This window comes from Podarcis melisellensis, assembly GCF_964234715.1.
Source record: "Podarcis melisellensis genome assembly, chromosome: 11".
NCBI lineage: Eukaryota > Metazoa > Chordata > Lepidosauria > Squamata > Lacertidae > Podarcis > Podarcis melisellensis.
Window position 1 is genome coordinate 48,130,628 of NC_138543.1, and position 26,436 is coordinate 48,157,063.

At 44.1% G+C, this 26,436-nt stretch overlaps 1 protein-coding gene and 1 long non-coding RNA gene across 3 annotated transcripts in view; one reads left to right on the forward strand and one right to left on the reverse strand.

Moving 5' to 3' along the window:
• Positions 1–15,248, forward strand: part of CCBE1 (collagen and calcium binding EGF domains 1) — a gene marked incomplete at its 5' end in the record, with an annotated part of 139,415 nt that extends 124,167 nt beyond the window's left edge. For both annotated transcript variants that reach the window (XM_081929906.1, XM_081929907.1), the window contains 6 exons: positions 2,365–2,468; positions 7,399–7,519; positions 8,786–8,925; positions 9,014–9,049; positions 10,740–10,775; positions 11,843–15,248. In XM_081929906.1, the coding sequence (XP_081786032.1) occupies positions 2,365–2,468; positions 7,399–7,519; positions 8,786–8,925; positions 9,014–9,049; positions 10,740–10,775; positions 11,843–12,076 (671 nt within the window). In that variant the 3' untranslated portion in view covers positions 12,077–15,248. The remainder of the gene's footprint in view (positions 1–2,364; positions 2,469–7,398; positions 7,520–8,785; positions 8,926–9,013; positions 9,050–10,739; positions 10,776–11,842) is intronic.
• On the reverse strand, positions 4,601–26,007 carry LOC309380247. The gene is made up of 2 exons (XR_014172766.1): positions 24,669–26,007; positions 4,601–5,020 (listed from the first exon to the last, which is right to left on the reverse strand). It is a non-coding gene; the product is annotated as an uncharacterized lncRNA (long non-coding RNA).
• Positions 26,008–26,436: the final 429 nt, after the last annotated feature.

A 26,436-nucleotide genomic window follows, 5' to 3' on the forward strand; every position in this document is an offset into this window, starting at 1 on the left:
GGCCGTTTAGGGCTTTAAAGGCCGTTTAGGGCTTTGAATTGTGCTCGGAAACGTACTGGGAGCCAATGTAGGTCTTTCAAGACCAGTGTTATGTGGTCTCGGCGGCCGCCCCCAGTCACCACTCTAGCTGCCGCATTCTGGATTAGTTGTAGTTTCCGAGTCACCTTCAAAGGTAGCCCCACGTAGAGCGCATTGCATTAGTCCAAGCGGGAGATAACCAGAGCATGCACCACTCTGGCGAGACAGTCCGCAGGCAGATAGGGTCTCAGCCTGCGTACCAGGTGGAGTTGGTAGACAGCTGCCCTGGATACAGAATTGACCTGTGCCTCCATGGACAGCTGTGAGTCCAAAATGACTCCCAGGCTGCGCATCTGGTCCTTCAGGGGCACAGTTACCCCATTCAGGACCAGGGAGTCCTCCACACTTAACTCCTTTGCCAAAGAGATGTGTTGTGGAAGATAAACTGGTCCCTGTACCTGCAACCCGCCAGGTCTCCCATTGCAAGCTTTAGCCTTTGCTGCCGGGAACCAGGTGAAAACAGCCCTAAACATTTTGCTACTGGCCAGGAAGCTACAACTGCTTTATGGCCTCTGCCCTCCTTTATCTGATTCTCACCTTTTTGCAGACCACATCCTTGGGTTATGACCTCAGCTGCTGCCAGTGTAAGTTGTGGGGCTTAACTGATGCCTTTGTACGGTTCTGGTGAATGTCACAGGCTGCCGTGCCCTAAATTTCCAGCAGCTCCTGCGTGTTATTACTTCTTCTGCGCAAGCAGCACAGGGGGATGCAAGTTAGTTCTGGGCCTCAGACCCTGGCAAGGGATTTCAATGTAGCCTCTATAAACAACACACAGTGGGTGTGGAACTAGCAGCCTCATAGAATCAGGTGGGTGTGGGGAGGAGAACTTGTAGATCATCCCTGTTGAATGCAGGACCTGCATAGAATCATAGAGTTGGAAGGGACCCTGCGGATCATGTAGTCCAACCCTCTGCAATGCAGGAATATGCAGCAGCCCCATACGGGGATCAAACCTGCAACCTTGGTGTTATCATCACCATGCTCTAACCAGCTGAGCTATCCAGGCTGAGCCGTTCAGGATGCAAATATATAGCATCCCGGAAGTTCGACTTCCAAAACGTTCAGAAGCCAAAGCGCGGCTTCCAATTGGCTGCAGGAAACTCCTGCAGCCAATCAGAAGCCCGCTTAGACATTCAGCTTCCAAAAGAATGTTCAAAAACCGGAACACTCACTTCCAGGTTTCGATCGTTCGGGAGCCAAGGTGTCTGAGATCCAAGGTACGACTGTACCTCTAACAAATTTACCTCTAGCCTCAACCTGTTTGTTGCCGATAATTGTGTGTCGAGACCCCGAAACCAACCCCTCGTTGATGACACAAGGAGACAGATATTAGGTTAATGTTATTGGGCAAATTTAGGCCACAACTTTATTGATTACAGAATATAAGCGGTATTGGCTAAGGCATTGGAATTGACCCGACTATATCTGACTCCTGCCCGTCACGCAGGGAGTCCGCCCACCCTTGCCTCAATTTACTTCTAGCCTCAACCTGATTGGTGCCGATAATAAGAATTAATAAGTACATTCAGTGCTTTTCTGTGGGTACTCATGGGTACTCAGCACCAGCACCATTTTTTCCAGAAGAAAAGCACTGAGTATATTGTGCCTTTCCTAAAGATTTAAAGCTCTGTAAAGAGCGTCTTATTCTGATACTTCTTGCATTCTCTTGTTATTCTCTGCATTTCAGTGGCTCCAGCAATGAACCAGTAGATATTTCAGAGTTACTTTTTATTGTGATTGTGGCTCTGACCCTTTCTGCCATGAAGTGTTCCATTGCGCAGCAAACATAATCAGTGGTGATAAAGGCCGGCTTTGTGCAAATTGCAAGCAAAAGGTCTCGCTGCATGAGATATTGGCACAATTTACAGCATACAAAAATTGGCCCTTGAAGGGGGATTATAAATCACTGTGGGTCCTGTACAGTAAAGACTCAGATAAAAGTAGAGAGGTAAACACTCTCCCCCCCCGCCCCAGATATAAAAAGAGTTTTACAAAAGGGCATTAAGACCTGCTAACTGGAAACAGCTGCTGCTAAGACTGTTTGCAGCGAGCTTAGGCTGGATCTGTGCAGCCTTTCATGGTGATTCACAACTGGGAAAGGTTGTTAATACCAAGGGCACCTCTTCCTCTCACGGAATGGCCAGGAAGGAAAACTTCAAAGGCTCATCACCCCAGCACAGCTTTCTTTGGCATTTCTCTCCCCTGCTTTGTTTTCTTCCCTCTTGGGGGGAAAATGCATTGGAATATTTGCTCTTTCTCCCTCTCTCTCTTTTCCCCTTTTTGCAGGGTTTTCTGAGAAGGCTGATAACGTGGTGAAACCAGGGGCCTGCTGTGCCTCTTGCAAGGAGTTCTATCAAATCAAGCAGACAGTGTTGCAACTGAAACAAAAGGTACAAGAGTCAGTGGCCGAGGCGTGGGGTGTCATCACTGAGGGGCGGTGACAAAATGACAAAAATATGACTTTGTAAATTTTTTATATAAAAAAAATGGGCTCACAAAACTTTTTAGTTTTTTTTAGTTTAGTCAACAAACGTAACGAAACGCAGCTGGCACTGGGGGCCACACCATGGGGGCTGGCACTTACCACAGCGTGCCTGAGCCACGCGTCTCTCCTGGGAGTGACTTGGTGGCTTGGGTGCCTGCAGGCTCCACACTGCCTAAAACAGCAGCGTGGGACTTGCGTCTGCCCTCCGCTTCTCCCTCAGCTGCCGTACAGCTGAGGGGGAGGCGGCGGATAGGATCCATACAGCGCGCCCAGCCCCCATGGCCGGCTCACCCCGCCCCTGGCTGCAGGACCAGGCACCCTAGCGACAAGCTACGCCGCTGACATGAGTTGAGAAGAAAGACATAATGGGCTTGGCCAGAATGAAGTTTCTAAATAAGATATTTCATAGGTTTGCTGCAAAACAATAAACCCAGATATAGAAATTCAGCAAGTGAATTTGTCTTCTAGGGAAACGGTGCAATCTTGTTCCTTGGAGGCTTAAAAAAACACAGTCACTTGGGGATGTTTTCATAAAAGATAGTTCAGAAGAATAATCTTAATTTAGAGCAATGAGTGGCCAGTTTTACAAGTGTCGGTTTAATCACATTTTGTATTTACCATATTTTGGGGGTACATTAATAGAATCCCACATAATGAAGTTGAACTGTAAATATTTTTCACACACTATTTTCTGATACAGGAGAGGTTAAATCCTCAAAGGAAAGAGCATGGATGCTATGTTTTCTATATGACAATCAGTTCTAGATTATTTTATGGGCAATTATTCATTTCAAAGCTATATAATGTGACAGATTGCCGGGGGGCGGTATCTATTTTTCTCCCAACGCATGGTAATTATCGTTTTTTAAAAATAACATTAAAATCTGAGACACATGTGAAACTGAGACACATGTGAAAACTTGAGTTTTGTGAAGGTTGTCATGTGTGTTTTGCATGGGATTGTTTGGGAAAATATATTAGGTGTGGTGGATCTTGCTATTCAGCTAGAGGACAGAAGAGAAAGAGTCCTTTTCCAGGGTTTTGTTATTTTGTTTTAATATAAGACTACGAAGCCAGTTTTATTCTGTAAAACCTTCAAAAGAAGAATCCGCAAGGGAACCGTATTGTGTTTTATCTCATGCAAGAGAAACTCACCCTGGCCAATATCATCAGGAATCTGATAGCATGATGTGAGGCTAAGCTTGAAGTGTGAATCTTCCAACTCTAGACTTGGAATCTTGGAGGGTGGGGCAAAAGGCAGCTGAAATTTGGAGTGATTTCAAGCGGGGTGGGATTCCTAATATGTTTTGGGGGCTTTTCGGGTGGCAGTAGATGTTCTGGGGTGTTCTAGGTGTTCCAGAAGCCACCATTTCCCTACCCCCAAGAAGATGCACCAGAATGACACTACAGTGCTGGGTTTAGAGCAGTATGGGGAGATAAGAAAGAGCTTGCAGTGAATGGTGTGTGCAAATGGGGCTGCAAAATAATAGTGAAGTATTGGAGCTCAGCTGCTGCCTGATGGACATGACAGTTCTGGAGTTCTCAGAAGCTTACTGTATATGTATGCATTTATTTGCTAAATTTATATCCCACCTTTCCTCCCAAAGGAGCCCAGAATAGCTCCTTTTTAGCAGTTCGTTGGATAGAATATCAGCAGTGGTAAGCAAATTTCCCTGGAACACAGCTTGCTTATAATCACCGATCTCTCCCTTCAGTGTGGAGTGCTTGGTCCTGTTCTCAGCTCACATTATATCAGAAGAAATTCCGAAACACCTGGAGAATAGCCACTGTGAAGCAAGCCCTAAATCAGGCATAGGCAAACTCGGCCCTCCAGATGTTCTGGGACTACAACTTCCATCATCCCTAGCTAACAGGACCAGTGGTCAGGGATGATGGGAATTGTAGTCCCAAAACATCTGGAGGGCCGAGTTTGCCTATTCTTGCCCTAAATGGTGCCCCAGGATTCTCTGCAGCACTCAGGGATTCTGTGCAGATATAATGGAAATAATTCCTCAGAGATACATTTAAAAACAAAACAAAAACCCTTCTTCCCCATCATCCCCCTAGACAGAGTTGCAAAACTAGTCGGAGAGAGGGAGAGCCCTTTGCCAAAAGAAATAAATAGCAGGCAATCCAGGCATGCAAGCATTCCCATGTGTGGAATAGCTCTCATTGCACATGTTGCTTGTGCAGATACATGTAAGTATGCATTTAATTAGAAATAAGTGTTAGCCTGGACCCAGGCGATCCATCGCCAAGCCAACTGAGCAATGGTTTCCGCACAGAACTTCTTCAAAAGTACATGTAATGCAGGCCATGGTGGGGGTTAGATCTCATTTCCGTGACTATTGTCCCTTTTGAAAATATTGTAGGGAGGTATTCTGTTTCCTTGTGAAGAAAGATTCATGCATGAAGAGAGACTTGGGAGTGAGATCATTTTCAAGAGCGATTCCAAGCCTGAATCAAGAAAGTGGAATGGAATAGAAATTAGATCAGTGCATGCTCGTGTCTGGCTAAGATAATAATATTCATCATCAAAGCACAGGGCAGATGCTTCTGACCCTGATATAGTGAAAAGAGAGTAGACAGGAGTGGCTGGTTTAGCATACATTGCATGAGCTTCAGGGCCATGTTGAATTTGCAGGTTGGCATCTGTTGCCCCTACATGTCCTTTGTGAAAGTGCCTGTCTTATCTGTTCGAGATAAATAAACGAATTGGCAACAAAACTAAAATTGCATATATGTACACTCAGCAAGGGAAGAAAATGTTCTCATCCTGTAAGTATTCTGAGCCCTTGGAAGAGAAAACACCATAGCTCAGTGCTTTGAATGCGGAAGATTCCAGGTTCAGTCTCTGGCACCTCTGTTTGGTCTAATCCAAAAGACTGTTCATTATTCCCATCGTCCTTGATCATTGGCCACAGGGGCTGCATTGGCTGAGGATAATGGTAAACGGACCCCTGACCATTAGGTCCAATCGTGACCAACTCTGGGGTTGCGGTGCTCATCTCACTTTATTGGCCAAGGGAGCCGGCGTGCAGCTTCCGGGTCATGTGGCCAGCATGACTAAGCCACTTCTGGCGAACCAGAGCAGTGCACGGAAATGCCATTTACCTTCCCGCCAGAGCAGTACCTATTTATCTACTTGCACTTTGACGTGCTTTCGAACTGCTAGGTTGGCAGGAGCAGGGACCAAGCAAAGGGAGCTCACCTCGTCGTAGGGATTCGAACCACCAACCTTCTGATTGGCAAGTCCTAGGCCCTTGAGGGTAATGGAGGCTGGAATAAAAAGGATTCTGGGTGGCTGCAGGTTTCAGGCCCCTGGTTTAAGCAATCTGCTGTAACAAGGTTGAATAAGAGCTCTGCTGAAGACTTTGGGGATGGGGGGCTACAAGTCAGAGCAGACAGTAATTACTACTAAAACTACTACTATTCAGCCAAAATTTGAATCCAGGAATAAGTCTAGAATCCTTCCCTGTGAAAAACTAAGGGGTGAATTTTCACTTTAGTTTTTATGCTTGCCTATGTTTAATCAAAATACATTATCTCTTTATCCATAGTGCTCAAATGTAGGATAACATACGACTCTTTAAGAACTCTGAAGCAGCAGCCAGAGATTTAATTTTTAAAAAATAAACTTACATGTACTGTACACACACCATACACCATTAATATTTGGTGAGAAGGGTATGTGTGTGTGTATATATATATATATATATATATATATTGTGTTGCAACGTATGTACCCAGGTACAAAAGGTAAAGCTATTAATTCCAGACTATTGTCTAAACAAAATAAAAAAAATTCCTTCCAGTAACACCTTAGAGATCAACTAAGTTGGCTATTGGTATGAGCTTTCGTGTGCATGCACACTTTTTCAGATACACGCATGAAGTATTTGTTTCTACTATGGCAGACCAACACGGCTACCTACCTGTAACTAGACTATTGTCTACTTCTTCATGTTGGGTATTTTTTGCTTCCTTGAAGCTGCCCGTTCACAATAACTCTGAGAGGTAGATAAGGTGGTGGAGAGAGAATAGGGAACAGCGCAAATCAAGCCCCTGATCCGCCATGTCCAGAACTCTGCTGGGCTCCACTGACCTCTGCCATAAATCTACTTACAAGTAGGTGGCCGTGTTGGTCTGCCATAGTCAAAACAAAACAAAATAAATAAAATAATTAAAAAAAATCCTTCCAGTAGCACCTTAGAGACCAACTAAGTTAGTTATTGGTATGAGCTTTCATGTGCATGCACACTTCTTCAGATACACATGCCATGAAGGAAGCTCAACCACCAACAGAGAAGCTCTGTCAGAGAGAAGTGCCCCAGCACACCTTCCCAAGTGGCAGGAAGGAGCTGGCACCAGTATCTGCCCACAGAAAGTTCTTAAGAAGAATGGTTTGGAGCAGAGAGGCTCCTGTGCTACCATGCTGCTATCACATGATGCCAGTAGACCTGATCTGGGCCTCTTTTCTGTTCCATCCTAGGAACTGGCTCAGAAAAGGGGCATTTTTCCTGACCCAACCTTCCTCTACGACAGATGCAAGTTCCAAGTCTGTAGATGCAGCGCCAGCTACGCCACTACATCCAACCCCTGGCGGCCAGGGGTTAGGATTGTGCCTTGAGTTACCCATCAAATAGCAGTGAGCTTCCCAGTCGAAGTGTAGCACCATGGCTCTTTCAGAGGATAGACTGATGGAATTAGTAGCTGGGTCATGAACTGCGGGTTTCATTTTGTGCTGCCTTCCAAGTCATACGCAACAAAAACTCAACTAGGTGTCACTGAATATGCTGCGTAGCTAATGGTTTATGGTGCTTTCTTTCTTGCAGGTTGCTTTGTTGCCAAATAATGCTGCTGACCTTAGCAAACCAATCACAGGAGAAAAAGTACTTGCATCCAATACATTAATACCAGGTCCTCCTGGACAGCCAGGTGATCAGGGTCCTCCAGGTAAAGCAATAAAGTAGTTAAACTAATTTTTATGTTTATCATACAAGGAGCTTAGAGTAAGAACAACCATGTATCAACACACACACACACACACACACACACACACACACACACACACACATATATGGTAAATACGTATACACACATATACAACCACACACAGTGTTAGAGCCTCAAAGCATGCCTTGTTCCATCTGGTTTATCCCATCCCAGGAGCTGTCCAAGGTGCTGCAAGCTTGATTCTTCCACACCTCCTCTCCTAACTGAAAATATCCGATTTCCAAGCCATATATTTGTTTAGTGATTAGTGAATCTCTGGACTGGGAATTGAGAGGTTTCTCAACTTTCCTTGCCAAGCTCAACCTGTCAGAACTCACTCTTTGTGCTCTTTATATGCAGGAGACATAGAGAGCTACAGTATTTATTCCATTTATTGAATTTCTATCCCACCTTCCTTGCAAGCTGGGAATCAAGGCAGCTTGCGACATTTTAAAAACATCATTGTGAAATACAAAGTAATAAAAACACATTCAGAACCAGCATTGAAGTAATGCTGTGCAATAAAGCGCAATATCATTAGAGTCAGCGTGGTAGAGTGGTTAGAGTGCCGGACTGGGACCTGGGACCTTGGGCCAGTCACTCTCTCCCAGTCTAGCCTACCTCACAGGCTTGTTGTGGGGATTAAAAGAAGGAGCAGAGAGAAACATATAAGCCTCCTGGAGCTCCTTGGAGAAAATGCAATCAATCAATCAATCAGTAACATGGTTGTTTTGTTTTGTTTATGTCATTGCATCATAATCTTTGAGCTGAATTGATCTTATTTTGGCCAAGATACAAGGCAGATGGTGCAAACCTCTGGGCTCCTGGTTAGTCTCCCAACAATTGAGATATAAGCTAAAGCAAGGGTGCTGCTTCTCCCCATTGAGAAGTGAGAGCCAGTGTGGTGTAGTGGTTAAGAGCAGTAGATTCGTAATCTGGGGAACCGGGTTCGCGTCTCCGCTCCTCCACATGCAGCTGCTGGGTGACCTTGGGCCAGTCACACTTCTCTGAAGTCTCTCAGCCCCGCTCACCTCACAGAGTGTTTGTTGTGGGGCAGGAAGGCAAAGGAGAATGTTAGCTGCTTTGAGACTCCTTCGGATAGTGATAAAGTGGGATGTCAAATCCAAACTCTTCTTCTTCTTCTTCCCATTGTCTTAGGTCAGCCCCCATTCACCAGCCACATATATGAACCCACTGACAGCCTTAACCATCTCACTTTTATTGCAGGTGCCACAGGTCCGCAAGGGAGCCCTGGATTTCCTGGATCTCCTGGCCCTCCGGGTCTGCCCGGCCCTAGAGGAGCAATGGGGCCTATGGGACCCTCTCCAGACCTGTCCCATATTAAACAGGGCAGAAGGGGCCCCGTGGTCAGTATTGCACCTCCGTTCCATAAATGCACACAGCGAATTGGTTGTGTTATTGCATGTTCATAAGGACTGTGGTTTTGTTTTTCAGGGTCCTCCGGGAGCACCAGGAAGAGATGGAGCAAAGGTGAGCAAGCAATTCTTTCCCCTCTAGCATGTGTCTTATGAAATGTTGCTCCCAGTTCCCAACTAATTGGAAGGCAGCAGTAAAGCTGGCCTATCCCAAGAAACAACAAGCAGAGCCCCCTTGTGGCTGAGTAGTGTGAGAGTGCCTTGCAAGGGAGCTTCTGTATGAATTGGGCATACAACATGGACTGCCTGCTAATATAGATTGTTTTCCTGTTGTTCCTTCCTAACCAGTTTGATAGTCATGTACAGGCTGAATCTCCACCTGATACCCCTGATATCTCCCAAGCTCAGGACAGCTGCAGACCCAAATCCTGATACAGTAATGGAGCCACAAATCCATCCTATTGAGCATTGCAGTTTATCTTTTATCACAAATTAGTGCCATATCTCCTTAGATATGTCTTGAAATTGAAGGTTCCATGCTATCATGATATTGTCCATCTGCTATATTAATTGGAAACATTTTTAGCCTACGTCTAGGGTGTAAATGAATCTACTGTTCCGTTTACTTTATAGTAAATTTGATTGGAACTATTCCCAATACAGATGGATTTGGCTTTTGGGGAGAAGTTGTTTCAGAGTTTTTCCCTGCTCTGGAATAATCATCAAAGCTTGGTTCAATTTGCTGATTTGAATACTTACAACAGATTAAAAAATTGTGATTGGAAATATGATACTTAACTTGTATGTAACAAATGGTAAATGAAATCAAGGCTTCACACTTAGTAGTGTGAGAGCCCTGCTGAACTCAGTCAGAAATACACCTAGTGAAAGTCCCATTGAACTCAGTAGGATGTTCAAACGCTTAACCTTTGCTTCAGGTGTAACTTTTCAGATCACTTAATGTGTGGTTTGAACGATTATTTAGACATTTGTTTATTGAATTTGTTTTCTGGCCTTCAACTCAAAGGTTTCCAGGTTGTTAGATAGCAATACAGTATATTAAAAATATACAAATCCATAGTAGAGGTGGTTGGGGGGGAAACCAATTTAAAATAAGTATCATAAATGAAATATCAAAGTATGAAAGAAACTACATTACAATCAGGGACGTGGGTGGCGCTGTGGGTTAAACCACAGAGCCTAGGACTTGCCGATCAGAAGGTCAGCGGTTCAAATCCCCACGATGGGGTGAGCTCCCATTGCTCGGTCCCTGCTCCTCCCAACCTAGCAGTTTGAAAGCATGTCAAAGAGCAAGTAGATAAATAGGTACCGCTTTGGTGGGAAGGTAAACGGCGTTTCCATGTGCTGCTCTGGTTCGCCAGAAGCGGCTTAGTCATGCTGGCTACATGACCCAGAAGCTGTACGCCGGCTCCCTCGGCCAATAAAGCGAGATGAGCGCCGCAACCCCAGAGTCGGCCACGAATGGACCTAATGGTCAGGGGTCCCTTTACCTTTACATTACAATCAAGCAGCAACCCACTTCTCAACCAGTTTCATATGCTTGAGAAAACAAATGCATCTTGATTGACACCTAAATCAATCTGTTGTAATGCTACCATCCTTTATGAGACCAGCTTTTGAGTAGACGTGCACAGGATAACACAATAAGTGATTTTGCATGGTGAAAGTGAGATGAGGTCTCTACAGAGTCGAAGGGACATTTTGATGCAGGTTGCTTTCGAAGGATGGAGTAGGTCTCCAAGTTATGGTTCCATTTTAATCAATGAAAATGATGTTTGTTACAGGGTGACAGAGGGGCACCAGGAGAAAAAGGAGCACCGGTAAGTATCCTATCCAATTGCAATGCAATGTTATTTATTTATCCAATTCCAAATGTTTATTTACATACTACCGGTTGGACTAAACGACCCTCTAACTCTACAATTCTATGCTACAACATAAAGAGGGGGTATCCAACTAAACAGTTGCACTAGCATAAACCCGTTGAGCTACACAACATAACTTCCCCTCCACCTCCTCGCTCTGTGTTGCCCCCATGTGCTTCTAAATCTGTTGCAGGATTGCTCCCAACCCCCCTTCCCCCAGATCAAATTTAGGAGGTGCACGGGGAGAGAAAAGGCAAAGTTCCATTGCACAGCCCAAAGTGCTTGTGCTAGCATAACTGTTTAGCTGGATACCACCCATAACAGCATGAAATGAAGGGCTGCTTCATATATTTCTTTTTCCTATAACACTGTTAAATATACTAATATTAACAGCTACGGTGACCAAGATCTGCACCTCATGATTGCCCCATCCAGACAAATGCACTGGGCATGGGAATGCTGAAAAACTGACCCCTGCCTTCCAGGGCTTCTGATAATTGTATGGGTGGAATAGTCTCTCCCATACCTGTATCCCTTTGTCCCTCCAACTGCAATCAGTTAGAACAGTCTTCATTTATGCTTTGGAACTGCTCTGAAGCACACATGGGGCTCCAGACTGAAGACATTGTTTAATGGTTAGCAGTATGAAGGTGTGAGCATCTCTCTGTTTTTCAGTCCCAATAAGTGCCTTCTGTGCTCTTCCCTTTAAACAATTGTTGACGTTTCTTTTAATGAAATAAGTGGTGAAGACATGAATGTCTCGTATCAGACACTCTCAGTTCCTATATAAAGCCAACTCTGTGCCCACAATAGTGAGGGTAACAGATTCTTACACACTGAAGCATTTCTCATTTTGCATTCGGAAAAGATTCAAGTACAGATTGTTTTTCCAGACTTCAATTTTCATTGGTTTCCTTGCCTCTGTTTTGATAATCTATCCAAAACTGGTGCTGTGATGTACTGTAAGTCATTAGGAACCCGAGGGACTAGTAACTTAATTGTAACACCTGTAATATTTCCAGGGGCCACCAGGTTCTTTTGACTTCCTGTTGCTAATGATGGCCGACATCAGAAATGACATCGCTGAGCTGCAAGAGCGGGTGTTTGGCCACAGGACTCATTCATCAACTGAAGAGTTTCCATTACCTCAGGAATTTACAAACTATCAGGACATAGTGGATCTGGGATCCGGAGAAGATTACAAACAAAGGACTGCATCAAAAGATTCCCGAACATACGGAGAAGGCAATCATTAAAACGAGCTTGTGACCTGGAAAGAGTAAAACTTTGCAGGGCAGTGGTCCACAAGTCATTTAAGCCAGCGTACTTGCACATATTCCAGTTTAGCCCCATGGAAATGGGCCCATGTACACGATTCACTGAAGTTACCATCTTCCCTTACTTTAGCACTGCAGGCAGGACCAAATTAAGAGCCAGCTAGGTGATCAGCACTCAGTGAGAATTATCCATTCTTGGAATGTGCAGGTGGAGAGCTGCATATGAAAAACCAAGACCTGATTGTAGGTAGAAGACGTATGTGTTAGAAAGGAACAATCCTTTCTACACGTTTCCTTGACATGCTGTCTTTGGTCAGCATGGAGTTGTATGTTTCTAAGATAAGGAGCGTTCAAATGTTTGAACTTCTGGTTGCTGCCTGAAGTGCTACAGCTGAGCAGTTTATGATGGCTATATATTACCTTCCATATCAGAAGAAGCGTGCTTCAGAATAACTAATGTTGCAGAACACAAGTGGAACAGCGCCATAACATTCATGCCCGGCTTGTGGGCATCCCAGACGCATCTGGTCAGCCACTATTTGGAATGGAATGCTGTCCTAAATAGACCTTTGCTCTGATCCAGCTGCTCTCTTAGCTTGTTAACAACAGTTGCATCCCATGAGTCTGTTTATAGTGTAACTCAACTCTCGAGAGCAAGGGGCATCAGGAATTTGGCTGTCACCCAGGATTCCCATATCATACTCTGCTCACATCTAGAGGAAGGATTGTGCAAATATAGCTATGAACATCCACCTGCACTGCCTTCCTCCTGTTCCTTTTTTCTTTTAGCAGGCTGAACAGGATACTGGTTGACCATGATTATATGCATATATCTTCAAGTTTTCTACATCTCAGAACACATTTCATTCTCCTTTGTCTTCCAGTAGGGGAGCAGCTGCTGTATCTGTGACTTTAAAGTGTAGACAGTTTTAAAGGAGCTCAGTTGAAGGAGCAAGTTGGATGTACTCCACCTGTTGAGACACTCCCAAATAATTATGCCGTGCTGCTGGCCTCCATTTCCTTGCCACCCAACTCCCTGATGCTGCATAAGAATGCTGGTGGGAGTTGAAGGTGAGGACATGTACAACGTGGAGTTGTAAATAATTGTTTGCCTTCTCACCTTCACCATGGCACTCCCTTCCTCTCGTTGCACCAAGGATACAGTGTGTGCAAGGCAAGGAATGGGACTTTCTGCATTCACGCAATGGCCTAACATTAGCATAAAGGAGGAAATTTGACATCTGCAATGAGTGCTCAAAAGTAGGCAAGGGTCTTCAAGTGCACCAGGTAATTTTCTACAGCCGAGTGACCTGTAAGCTACCTTGGGTACTAATTCTGTGGCTTAAATGATTTGTGGACTGCACTGTTAAAAAGAGTTGTACAATATTTTAAAAATGCACTGATAATGTATAAAGTTTTATATGTTTTATTGTCCAAAGTTTCTCAGTTCCCTTTTTTACAGAGACGTTTACTGGTAGTAACACAATCCAGCTGTATTATTTGTTAGCCCAAGAACTAGCCCCAAACTGTCTAAACGTGGACTCGATAATAGATTCTGCTTGGGAGCAAAAATAAAAAAATTAAAATCCTAACACATTGGTAATTCCAAGTGCAGTGGCATAATTTGCAGTCAGAGGTAGCTACAAATGCGTGACGTTTCCTTTTTCTTAGCAAAACAGTGAAATTTGGGAAAGTGGCCAAGTGTCAATGTTATTAGCCAGTTCATAAATTGTACTTTCCAGCCACAAGGCAATGACCTTGAATGATCCCCATTTTAGGTGCAATATAAAATTGCCTGTAATCAGACTTCTAATACATGTATCTTTGTTAAAATACAAACAGTCATGTAGTCAGTTCTTGTTCCATATTCCCCTGGCTGCAACTTATACACAATGCCAATTTAGTGCTGATGGGGGATGAGATATGGCTGGTCCATGTTCGAAAAAGAATATACTGAATATATCCCCTACTTAAATCTAAGTCCTGATTTGAGAGCTGCAATGCTCAAGGGCTTTCACATCACTAGTGGTACTTCAGAAAATCTCATGAATCTAGTTCAGTTCACTTGATGGCTTTTTTTCTTAAAAGCATGTGCAATGGGCCAATTGGATTGGCTCCTTGGGTTTTTAGTAAGGGTGGTGGAGAATTAAGGCATGAAAGCAGAACAGCAAGAAGAGGCAGTGTGGGCATGATCCAGCAGACCTTAAGTCCCATTGCTTTCAGTGGGAGTGAGCCAAGTACAGGCTTTGACTGACTCACGCCCACTCTTATTTTACGAAAAGAAAAGTATAATCAAACCATTCACAACGCTTAGTGTAATGAGAATATTCTGTGTTGTCAAAAAATGGTTTAGTTTTGCTTTTTGCTTTTTAAAGGCTTAAAGTGTCTACAGGAAAAAAATACCAGTTCCCTAGAACATGTTTTTAAATGGCCACAATTCCAAAGATTCTATGTATTGCTGATTAAGCATCATTATTAAAAGTAGGTCCATTGAGTTCAGTAGAAAGGCGGCTTGATCCTGTGCATGTTTACATAGCAGCAAGAGCTACTGAGTTCAAGGGGACTTGCTCTTAGCTAAAAGTGCATAGGATTTGCACATATGCCAGCTTAGACCCTTGGTGTGTATGCTTCTGCAATAGTTAGCAGTAACCAAAAATTAGCTGAGATGCAGGCATTGAAAAGTTTTTGCTAAAGATTTCCCAACTGGCATGAACAAATACGCAGAAGAAAGGAAGAAATAATATTCTATAACCTTTGAGTAATCCCTTGAGAGCTCAACGCAATCCCTGTCCGAGACTGTCTGTAACTGTGCAGACAGTTCACCAGGAATTTCCCCCATGCATGCCTCACAGTAATGAGTGGATCTGGGGCAAACTCATTCTCAGTAGATTTGTGGCCAATCTCTCTTTGAGATCATATTTCACAGTAAACGGGCGGAAGCAACTGGAGGTTAACAACGTGACCCATAATTTTATTACTTTCCTCCCTTTTTCTGTAATAATAAAAGACACAGAGCTTTGTCCCTTTGTACACATTTAGAAAGCTATGCAACACACAATTATTTATGATGATTATATGAAGTACAAGAGAGTATAAAAAGTGACTGTGATTATGCAATGTATTTGCAATTAAAGAAGGATATTTTTTCTTATTTCGGTATTGACTCCCTTGTATCTTTTCCAACTTCTTTTTGAAATGGTGTCTATGAAGAGAGGCCAGCAGAGACAAACACTGCACATTGCTGGAGGGCAGTGAGTGTGACAGGCTGATATATATAAGCTATTTTTCTCAAGCAGGTGCTACAGCTTTTACTGGCTGACTATACAAAGTGGAGAGGGGGGATATCCTTCAACTGTGTGAACGAAATCCTCAGGCCATAATTATGTTAGGTGTAGTTTGGCTGTAAAGCAAATACAAAAGTATGTCATTTTTGTGGTTGTGGCCAGTGACAAACCACAGTTGATGGGCACCTCATACCATCTCTCCCCAAGTCGGTGCCCTTCTAGACCACAGCACCCAGCATCCCTCATGCTGGAATCCAACAACATCTGGAGAACATCTGCTTAGGAAAGGCTGCTTCAGAAAGCCAGCACCCAGGCTCCTTCGATCAAGGTGGGGCTCTATAGTTTAAGGTTGCCAGACGTCCCCTGTTCCCGGGGACAGTCCCCAGATTTGCAAATCTGTCCCTGGACAAATTCCGTCCCTGGAATGTTCCCAGATTTGCAAATCTGTCCCTGGGAAACATGGCAGCAGCAGCCTCAGCAGCCCAGAGCCAGCCTGGTAGCGCAGTTGGCTCTGGCTGGCTTCAGGAGCTGCTCACTGCTTGCTGCTGTGGTGCAGGAAAAATGGCAGGCGCCACGGCAGCCAGAGCCAACTGCACTACCAGACTGGCCCCTCCTGGGCAATGGCCACCCATCCGTGACTCCCGAGCCTCCCCTGATCTATCAAAACAAAGGGGGAAGGAGATTGGGGAAGGCTTGGGAGTCATGGGCAGGCAGCGGGCTGTTGCCCAGTTTTTTTAAAAAAACTGCACATTTATGTTTCACAGGGTGCAAAAGAAGGGCTTTGCACCTTTATACAATATGCATGTGTGCTTGGGCCCAGGGGCTTTTGCCTCACCATCCCCACTACTGACACCCTGTTGCTTCTCAGCTTATAATAATAATAATAATAATAAGGTGTCCCCAGATTCATTGAAAAAATCTGGTAACCATACTATAGATGAAATGCCAGGTTTACAAAGCGAGGGGCGGTCTTGGTTCTTGGAGATAACCGGTTGGTTCTGTGGGGAAATGCAAAGTTCACACCAGTGCCCCACAGCAAACTGGGTGGACCGGTCCGCAAGTTTCAGGCTCCATCAGGGGAGAATACAATGTGTTACGGCTTGCAGAGCTCACGGAGGTGCACCTCCATCAAAAGTCCCTGGAGAAACAGAGACTCTCTCTCCACTTGCGCCTGTCTTCCATAATGCTGAATGATGCATTAGCTCTATAATAGCAATCTCAACGGCTTGCACCTATCTGCACTCAATTGCATGATCATTCACCAGTTTGGCTTGGGATGAGTAGGACTGGGCTCAGGGTGGGTTGATCTAAACCAAAGATGAAAATTTGCAAGGGGAGGAGCATTAGTTTGAATGAGTGGGGGGAGGGGGCCCTCCAGCCTAATTAGTCCAGGCACAGCTCCCAGTTTGACCAATGAGGCTGTTCCCTTCCGTGCTCCACACCAGATGTTTGTGTGCATTTATTTATTATTACATTTATATCCCATTTTATCCTCACGCTCACAATGACCCTGAGAGGCAGTGACTGGCCCGAGGTCACCCTATGAGCGTCATGGCTGAGCGGGGATTTGAAGCATGGTATCCCAGATCCTAGGCCAACACTTAAACCACTACATTCCATGGGCACTTATACATGTAGGGCAGAAGCAGACATGGCCACATAAACCCCCCCCCCCATTGTTCTGCCCGGACACTGAGATCCAGCGCCGAGGGCCTTCTGGCAGTTCCCTCATTGTGAGAAGTGAGGTTACAGGGAACCAGGCAGAGGGCCTTCTCGGTAGTTGCGCCTGCCCTGTGGAATGCCCTCCCATCAGATGTCAAGGAAATAAGCAGCTATCTTATTTTTAAAAGACATCTGAAGGCAGCCCTGTTTAGGAAAGTTTTTAATATTTAATGCTGTATTGTTTTTAACACTCGCTTGGGAGCCGCCCAGAGTGGCTGGGGAAACTCAGCCAGATGGGCAGGGTATAAATAAATTATTATTATTATTATTATTATTATTATTATTATTATTATTATTAGCTTAAAAGTGAACTCCCAATTATTATTTTGCAAGTGGGGCAAAAGTTAACCCTACTGGCATCAACTGCACATGGGAGTTCCCCAATGGCAAGACCTAAGTGAAGCCAAAGCGAGGGGGGGTGCTCCATTTTGAAACCAAACTGATTTTCCTCTCTGGAAGAAAGTTCTGCTTCAGGAGCAAGCCAGTTGACTCCGGGAACTCTCCTTCAAAAGAGCTTGCTCTCTCTGTGTGTGTAGCTTAAAATGGAGCTCCCCCCCCCCCCCGCCATCGAGGGAACCTAATGTAATGCGTTTAGCAGTTGGCCAGAGTGACCTCCTCACATTAGAAGTGCTACATTAAAGGATAGTAGTCTTAGAGGAAAAGTGATCTTTGTATATGTCAAATCTGATTCTTACCATATTTAATTCTTCCAGAAAGAAAAGCAGGATAAAGAATATTTTAAAGCAAATCAATCCAATATGGAGCATTTCTCTCCTCTTCCCCCTCTCCACTTCTGGGAACCACAGCTATAAGGAAAGATTTATGGGAGAGCAACAATGTTAACAATGGGAAGTGGGTCTGTAAGCCTAGAGGAAAAAATAAGGACAGGCATGTTGCAATTATGTAATACAATGGTACCTCGGTTTTCGAACGTCTCCGTTGACAAACGTTTTGGTTTTCGAATGCCATAAACTCAGAAGAAGAGGAGGAGGAGGAGGAGGAGTTTGGATTTGATATCCTGCTTTATCACTACCCTAAGGAGTCTCAAAGCGGCCAACAATCTCCTTTCCCTTCCTCCCCCACAACAAACACTCTGTGAGGTGAGTGGGGCTGAGAGACGTCAGAGAAGTGTGACTGGCCCAAGGTCACCCAGCAGCTGCATGTGGAGAAGCGGAGACATGAACTCAGTTCACCAGATTACAAGTCTACCACTCTTAACCACTACACCACACTGGCTTCCATTTTCAAATACGCCTCAGAAGTCGAACGGCTTCTGCTGAGTGTATATGCTATTTTTCTCAATTTTCTCTATGAAATTTGCAGGCCACCCTCTGCGCCTCGGTTTTCAAACGTTTTGGAACTTGAACAGTCTTCCGAAATGGATTAAGTTCAAAAACCGAGCTACCACTGTATTTGAAAGGATGCCATAAGAGGGACAGGAAGTGTTCACTTTGGCCATAAAGGTTAGGACATAGATAGTGGTAACATCACAAGGATTTCTGCTTGCACAAAAGTAACTTTCCTCCCCACTCATGTGCCCCATGACATCCCCAAATCTGCTTCAGAGATTTGGGGATCCTTTACAATGGCTTAAGCAGAGGCTTTGAGGAAGGAGAGGGGGAAATGTTCCATTACACATGCAGAAATCCTTGGGCCAGTGAAGCAAGTCACTTGGTGCTACTTTGAAATACAACCCAGAGCTGAACATGAGGACTAGGAGAATTCCTTCCGTTGACAAGTCACAGGCATGGAGATGGAAGGAGACTATGCCTTTACTTAAACAAAGCTAGGTAAAGGAAACTAATCAAATAGGACCTGGCCTATAACGGGGCAGGCATGTTACAAGTTTTAAGCTGAACTGTAAAGAAAAGCACTGCCCCAGAAAGTCATGGGATTCCTTTCAAGAAAAGCATAGGACATGCTTCTGACCCAGAAAGCTGAATGTGCCATAAATTAAAAGCCTTCCTATAACCACTGCTGCTTATATAGTCCCATAAAGCAAAAGGTGTATACTAGTGGCCTGCCATTGGACAGCTATCGGAATGTATTTAGCTTAGCAGCTCCACAGGCACGATTTACCTTAAAGTAGATTCAGCCTCTCTGGGGGGCACAATGTCCCCATACCTGGACCATTATCTGGCTATCTTGTATCATGGACTGTAGGTTCTCTTGGATGACTTCCAACAGCATGGTTCTAATGAAGACATTATTTAAAAAAAACAATGTCTAATGGAGACCAGGAGAGTTCCCAGTGAGGAAGATGGACCACATGACTCCTTAAACATTTTGGTTAGTGATATCCAAAGAGAAGCAGCCAGTGCTTAGAAATGTTGTGACTGCAGGACTGAGAATGTTTGACTTGTCCCTGTGCCCACCACCCAGGCACAGTTTTTGTCCTCCTTCAGTAATTGCTTTTGATAAGAAGAGTCTATTGGCGTAGCTGGTTTCTGTCCACCAGCTCTATACGTTGAGAGCCTTTTGTTCTGAGTGGACCATTCTGCTACTAGACCTGTTCCATCAAATCCAATGACTCCTCATTTTGGAAAGCCCAGAGCGTGAGCATTGCGAACAACAATCCCAGGAGACGCAGTATTTCACTTTAGTGCATGGTGGTCGGCGAAATAGAGGGTTGCATTGCTCATTGTGGTAAGTCAAAGGCCTGTAGAGCAGATGTTCTGGGATACTCCGAGAATTCCTTTTGTTGTTGTGAGTTGTATATCTGGTTAACTGGACCTGCCTCTTGTCATTCTCCCCCACAACTGAAAATAACAATGTTTTTACTTAGTAACAATACACAGGACTGAGCCAATTTCTTTTTGTTTTGTGAACCTTGAAGGGGAAATGAGTTTGTCCTGTTCAGAGAGACATTTAGTAGCAATATTCTGGACAACATAGTCAAACTACAGTGGTACCTCGGGTAACGCTTCAGGTTACATACGCTTCAGGTTACAGACTCCGCTAACCCATAAATAGTACCTGGGGTTAAGATCTTTGCTTTAGGATGAGAACAGAAACCGTGCTCCGGCAGCGCGGCGGCAGCGGGAGGCCCCATTAGCTAAAGTGGTGCTTCAGGTTAAGAACACTTTCAGGTTAAGAACGGACCTCCGGAACGAATTAAGTTCTTAACCCGAGGTACCACTGTATTAGTAAGTTGGTTATAACGTTCCACCAAGTGGTGCAGGGAATATTTACTACTTTCTTGCTTCCTCAAGGGTTTGTTTGTTTGTATCAAATATAATTGTTTCACCAAGAGGTTCCATCCTTACCATGATGAGGGGCAATTTGGCAAATGGTCATGTGCTGTCACCTTACATTGCCCTCTGATGAAAACAGGTTCCACCTTTTCCCAAGCACTGAAACTGTCATGTGTCGCATGACACGACCCATATGCGTTCCAAGTTGTGATGGAGAGAAGCATGTGTTGGTGATTTGCCTTTTGAAAGCAGTGCTGATGTTGCACACAGCGAATTAGATCTAGGTTATTTAAAAAGCAAACAACAGATGGAAAGCATTTCACAAAGAAAATGGCTTCTTCTCCTTTGCTTTCCAAGCCATGTGAAAACTCTTTGCAGATTTCTGCCGCAACTGATTAGCTTTTAGACTGTCAGAGACTTTTTTGTCCCAAGGTTACTGCCAAATATTTGGCTCCAAAAAATCCTGGAGGCATCCTTTAGTTCAGCTCTTGCCTTTCGCTCCAGACCTCCACTACCTGACGCCCTCCAAAGGTTTCACTCATTCATAAGGTTTCTTGCCTACCCTTCACAGTCCCATCCCAGGACAGGTTACAACCATATAGTAGAAAATGATAAAAACAGATAAAACCAGTGGAATTCTAAAATGAGTAAAACCATTCCAAGTGCAACAGAGCAGTATAGAGTTGATAAAAGAGATGGGTCATTGGAAACTGCTTTATTCCTAGTCAGACCATTGGGTCCATCCAGTTCAGCACTGTCTAAAATGACTAACAGTGGATCTCCTGGGTTTCCAATTCCCCCATCACTACCTGGAGATGCTGGGGACTGAACCCAGGACCTTCTGAAGGCAAGGCGTTGCTCTGCAACAAAATCATTCCCCAGTGTCAGGCTTCAGGGACCCAGCTCCCTCCCCCCCCCTCTTGGCAGTAGATACGCAGAACAAAGAGAAAGGAGTCTCTTACCAGTTAGAGATTTTAATGATCACAGTGAGAGAACAAGTAATCCATTCCTCGGAATGAAGGGGCTCTCAATTAAGGGTTCCACCCACTTCCTCCCTAGTCCCTCCTCGTCACTTCCGCATCTTGCAACCTGATCTCTCAACCGCTATGCTTTCTGTGCTGCCACCTTATCTGCTCTCCTTGACCTTGGGCTGAGCAGGTGGATGCTTTCCAGCAACATTGAGTCTCTCCCAGTTCTTCTTCTCCTAGCTGTTCACCACCCAGTTCTTCCCAACTTCTGTCTATGTCCCTCTGCAAACCGCTGTTCCAAATCTATACTGTCCCACTGCTTCTGGGAAGATCCAGGATCCTGATCAGGGAGAGGGGAGGGGAAGGGGAAGGGGAAGGGGGAGGGGAAGGCTCCCACCCTTCCTCCTCAATGTCGCCCTTCTCCGCACGGAACCTGAAACCCATGCTGTTACTTATAAAAAAGTTATGTCCATGACACTGGGAAGTCCCTCAGGGGTATTGACAGAAATATGTAAGAAACATCTCACAACAAAAGGAAATCTTCAGGCATGTAACGTCCACAAAAATGTTTGTTCACAAGGAACCCCACCTCCCACCCCATCCCAGTTAGGATGCCAAGACATAGGAGGACTAACAAGCAAGCAATTTTCAGTGGTGGAGAGGAAGAGCAGGTCCAGCGTCTGGTCACTGATGCCACTCCTGGAAGGAAGACTCCAGATTCTTAAAATCCAGATTAAAAAAGAAAAAGCAGCCAAAGATGCCTGGAATGCATTTGTATATCAGAACCAGATAAACAGCAAGAAAGATGGACGAGCTGAGCTACCTAAGCCTTTTTCACACATATACTGATACCCTGACTTCTCAACAGTAAAACTTATACCATCCCATCACACACGTACACCCAATATTAAGAGATTATTTGCAATTAAATTTATTTCCAGCAAATTACGGCACTGAATGTATAACGCATTATCGACTTCAGCCTTTGCTCAGCCTTTGGCGCACAAAGCAAACAGCTTGACTGATGCACTGTGTTTGGGCACCATCCAGCCATTGTTAAGTCCCATTGATTGCCTTGGATGAATTAATGGGGTTTTAAAAGTGCTTAAAGTTGGCTAGATTGGTATCCTATATTTGAATCATTAGACTTTATAGATAGTGCATTAGTTAACTATGTCATCTGATTGTTAATTTGGACTGGATTTCCAGACTTTTGCTGGGGTTCAGAGGGTTGTAGCATTTTAAGAAAACCAAATCATTGCAGTAATTTTGAAATATAGCATCAGGGGAAGGAACATACACGAAGCATAGGCTATGAGTACTGGATCAGAACTTTGAATCATGGTATCATAGAATCATAGAATTGTAGTGTTAGATTGAACCTCAAGACTCATCTTGTCCAACCTTCTCTGATGCAGGAATCTCAACTAAAACCTTCTTGACATACGGCTATCCAACCTCTGCTAAAAAAAACCTATGCACCAACTTCTGAAGGAGTTGTTCCACTGTTGAACAGCTCACACTGTCATAAAGTTCTTCCTGATGTTTAGTCAGAATCTCCTTTCTTGTAACTTGAATCTGTTGGTCCTGGTCCTACACTCCGGAGCAAGAAAAAACAAGCTTGCCCCATCTTCTATGTGACAGCCCTTTAGATATTTGAAGATGGCTATCATATCTCCTCTCAGTCTCCTCTTCCCCAGGCTAAATGTACCCAACTCCCTCAAACCAGGTCAGGTTCTCATAAGTTTTAAAGAACAGCGAATACCAAGGGAAAATAGGGGAGGGGGAGACACTCCCATTGTTCCTGAAAACATTATATACATACAGTTACTCAGCTACTCCAAGAGACTGGTCTTCATACTAGGGCACCAATGCACCAGTTCTCCATAGCTCCTTCTTCTAATCCGCTCACAAGGCTTAGGGGAGCCCTATGGTTTGACAAAGTCCCTAAGACCCCCATAAGGACTAAGTGTGCTTGGTGGCTACAGAACACTGACTGACAGGGCTGGGGACAATAACTGGGTGAGAGGACAAATGGGGCAGAATATTCTGGAGGACACTGAACAACAGCACTCAACACTGCAACATATTGTTGCTTTATTACATATCGTAGAATCAAAGAATTGTAGAGTTGGAAGGGACCTCAAGGATCATCTAGTCCAACCCCCGGCAATGCAGGAATCTTTTTGCCCAACGTGGGGCTCAAACACACAGCCCTGATATCTGTAATTGTAAGCTGCCTCAAACATTTTCCATGAAAAAGGCAGACTAGAAATATTACAAATAAATGTTTTGGGCAGTGCTCCAGAAAGTTTTGCTCAGAGTAGACCTCCTGAAATTAATGGACCTAACTTTATCCTATTCATTAACTTGGTAAACTCATGGCAAAATTATTTGCACCTGTGGCTCTCCAATGATGAACTCAAGAGTTGATTGCAAGAGAAAATTCCCCCTTGAAAAGTCCTGTGGTCAGCCAACATTGACACCTCCACGTGTCACAGAAAACCTTCAAAAAGAATCTCAGGAGTGCCACGGTTACGTCACACACAGCAGTCCTTAACAGCGGGTGAAGGTGGAAACACTGCATTACTGATTCTAACCCGAATCACATGGCACATTTGTCGGCAATGGAATGTGACCCTGGGAAAGAATGCGAAGCAGGCATGGAAAGACCTGTGAGAAAATAGGTGAGTAATATCTAAGATGATCCGTTGCTCTCCTGCTGCTGGCCAATATATATCAAAAGGAAAAGAAACAGCCTTCTAGAGGATATGAAAAAGTCTGGCGTTTCCCATCCATTAGTTTGCAAGTAAAACGACCTTGGGGAGCACGTAGGTAGAAGCCCAGATAGCATAAGAGCTGATCAAAATGTGGAGGAAATTAAAGACATGTGTAGCAAATGAAGTGCGAGGCTTATCTACAAGGAAATGCAATATCTATCTGAAGCGTGGAGAACCTTTGACCCTCCAGATGTTGCTGAATGACAGCTCCCACCATCCCTACCCAGGGGCAATGCTTGCTGGGGCTGATGGGATTTGAAGTTCAGCAACATCTGGAGGGTCAAAAGCTCCCCACACCCACCTTAGACTTTAACATGGCATAAGGGATGTTACCAAAAGCAACTGAAACCTCATGTATGAAAATGCCCCAAACCAGTAGTATTTCGTAGCCAAATTCTGCCAGGAAGCACTGTGCCAAAACAGCGGCTCAGAATACTACTACTACTAAATAATAATAATAATAATAATAATAATAATAATAATAATAATAATAATGGCGGCCACACTCCCTAAGGCACTGGTCTTCAACTAGTAAGGCAGAACACATAACTAGGTCATGACCCCATCTAAGGTGGGATACAATAGCAGCACTAGAAATACATGATTAAAACAGGTTTACTCACATGAAAAGACTTGCCAGGATTCAACAGTTACAGTGATGAAAATCAGACAGGCAAGAATCCTTAAAAGTCACAGAAGTCCATTTTCCAGCTCATAGTGGTATACACTCCCTTGAGGAGAACTCACTGACAACCTATACCATTGTAGGAAAGAAAAAGAGCATGTACAGTGACAGAAAGAAGAAGATTAACTTTTCTATTGTTCCCCCTCCTGCCACAAAAGTTTACAGGATGTGACGTCATACATCCCTCTGCTTGTGAATCTCTAGCAATCATGCATTTGTGATTTTGGCTGCAGATTATTCCACACTGGGAGCACAGACATTTTCTGCGCCAAGGTGTCTCTCCCCACAAGAAAAATACCATGGTTATATACTGTACAGCAAGCCAGGCATTTGCAACCTAAGCCGTTTTGCATGTTTGTCCCTGTCAGCCACATGAGCAAAATAATGCCCTAGGTGTGGGCAGCATTCCTGGCATCAAAGCCACCTGAACAGGCCCCACCAGCGATCACCACAATATCCTTCTATTCTCCTAATGCAGCAAGTTTATCCTTATTCCAATTTAACCTTTCAGGAAAAGAGGTTAATGAGTTGGGATTCCAAATTGGCCATCCTGATTCCATGCCAGACCCATTTGCTCAGAAGGCAGCCTAGATAATCTGTTTATTAGGAGCGGAGAAAAATCCCCTTTGTGGCCATTTTTTATTTAATGACTCACCTCCCCATAAATGGCTGCTCTCCCCTTTATACCCATTTTGTTCCCACGGGGGCCTTCATTGTCAGAGATATCAATGAAGTGTCTGCTGACCACACACTTGTATCCAAATATTTGCGCTATTCAGAAGTGAATTGCTCATTCAACTAAATGCTCAATTATGCTAGGGTTCTTTTAATTAGAGGGAATACTTGGGCCAGGTAGCCTGCATGGGACGAGGAACAAATTTCTCAGCATATGGAACGCATGCACAGCAATAGGGTACTCCAATCGCTCTATACATGGAGTAGCCTTTAAAGATAGTTCAGAGGCTGCAATTGGTGCAGAATGCAGTGGCCAGAATGCTGAACGCTCTTTGAGATTATGAGCAGAGTACGGAATTGCTATATCAACTGTGCTGGTTCCCTGATTGCTTCTGGGCCTGACAGAAAGTGCTAGTATTAACCCTGAAGCCATGCTGGCAGATGCAGCCCCAAACATCTGTAGGGGACCAGGTGGGCAAAGGTTTTTTAATGGCTTGGCTGGCTGGCAGCCTGAAAAGACTGTCTTCACTCATACAAACTTGCCTGAGCCTTATGATTGTCCCCTAATTCTCCCCTGGTCTCCTCGCTGGTCCAAATAAGACTAATTTTCTCCCTAAATTGATTTTTGAATTCTGAATTTATTGTTATTCACATTTTATACTGTATTTTATGCTTTTTGTTGTTGCATCAATTGTTTTAAATTTGTTGTTAGCCGCCCTGAACCGGGAAGGGCGGGGTATAAATAAAAATGTATTATTATTATTATTATTATTACTCTTGAGTTGAACTATTGTTTAGGGATTTTGTTGTTGGGGGTGTTGTTGTCATTGATATAATATTTTTGTATCTATATTTTTTAGATCTTTTAGATTTATGTGAGAAATTGAGTTTGGTTGTGTACTTTTATTCATTCATGGCTACTTTTGTTATGTTTGCAATTATGTTAATAATTTCATGTTGTACGCTGCCTTGAGCATGGTTTTAAGTATGGAAAGGTGGCATACAAAATGCTGGTGCTGATTGTCTTTGGA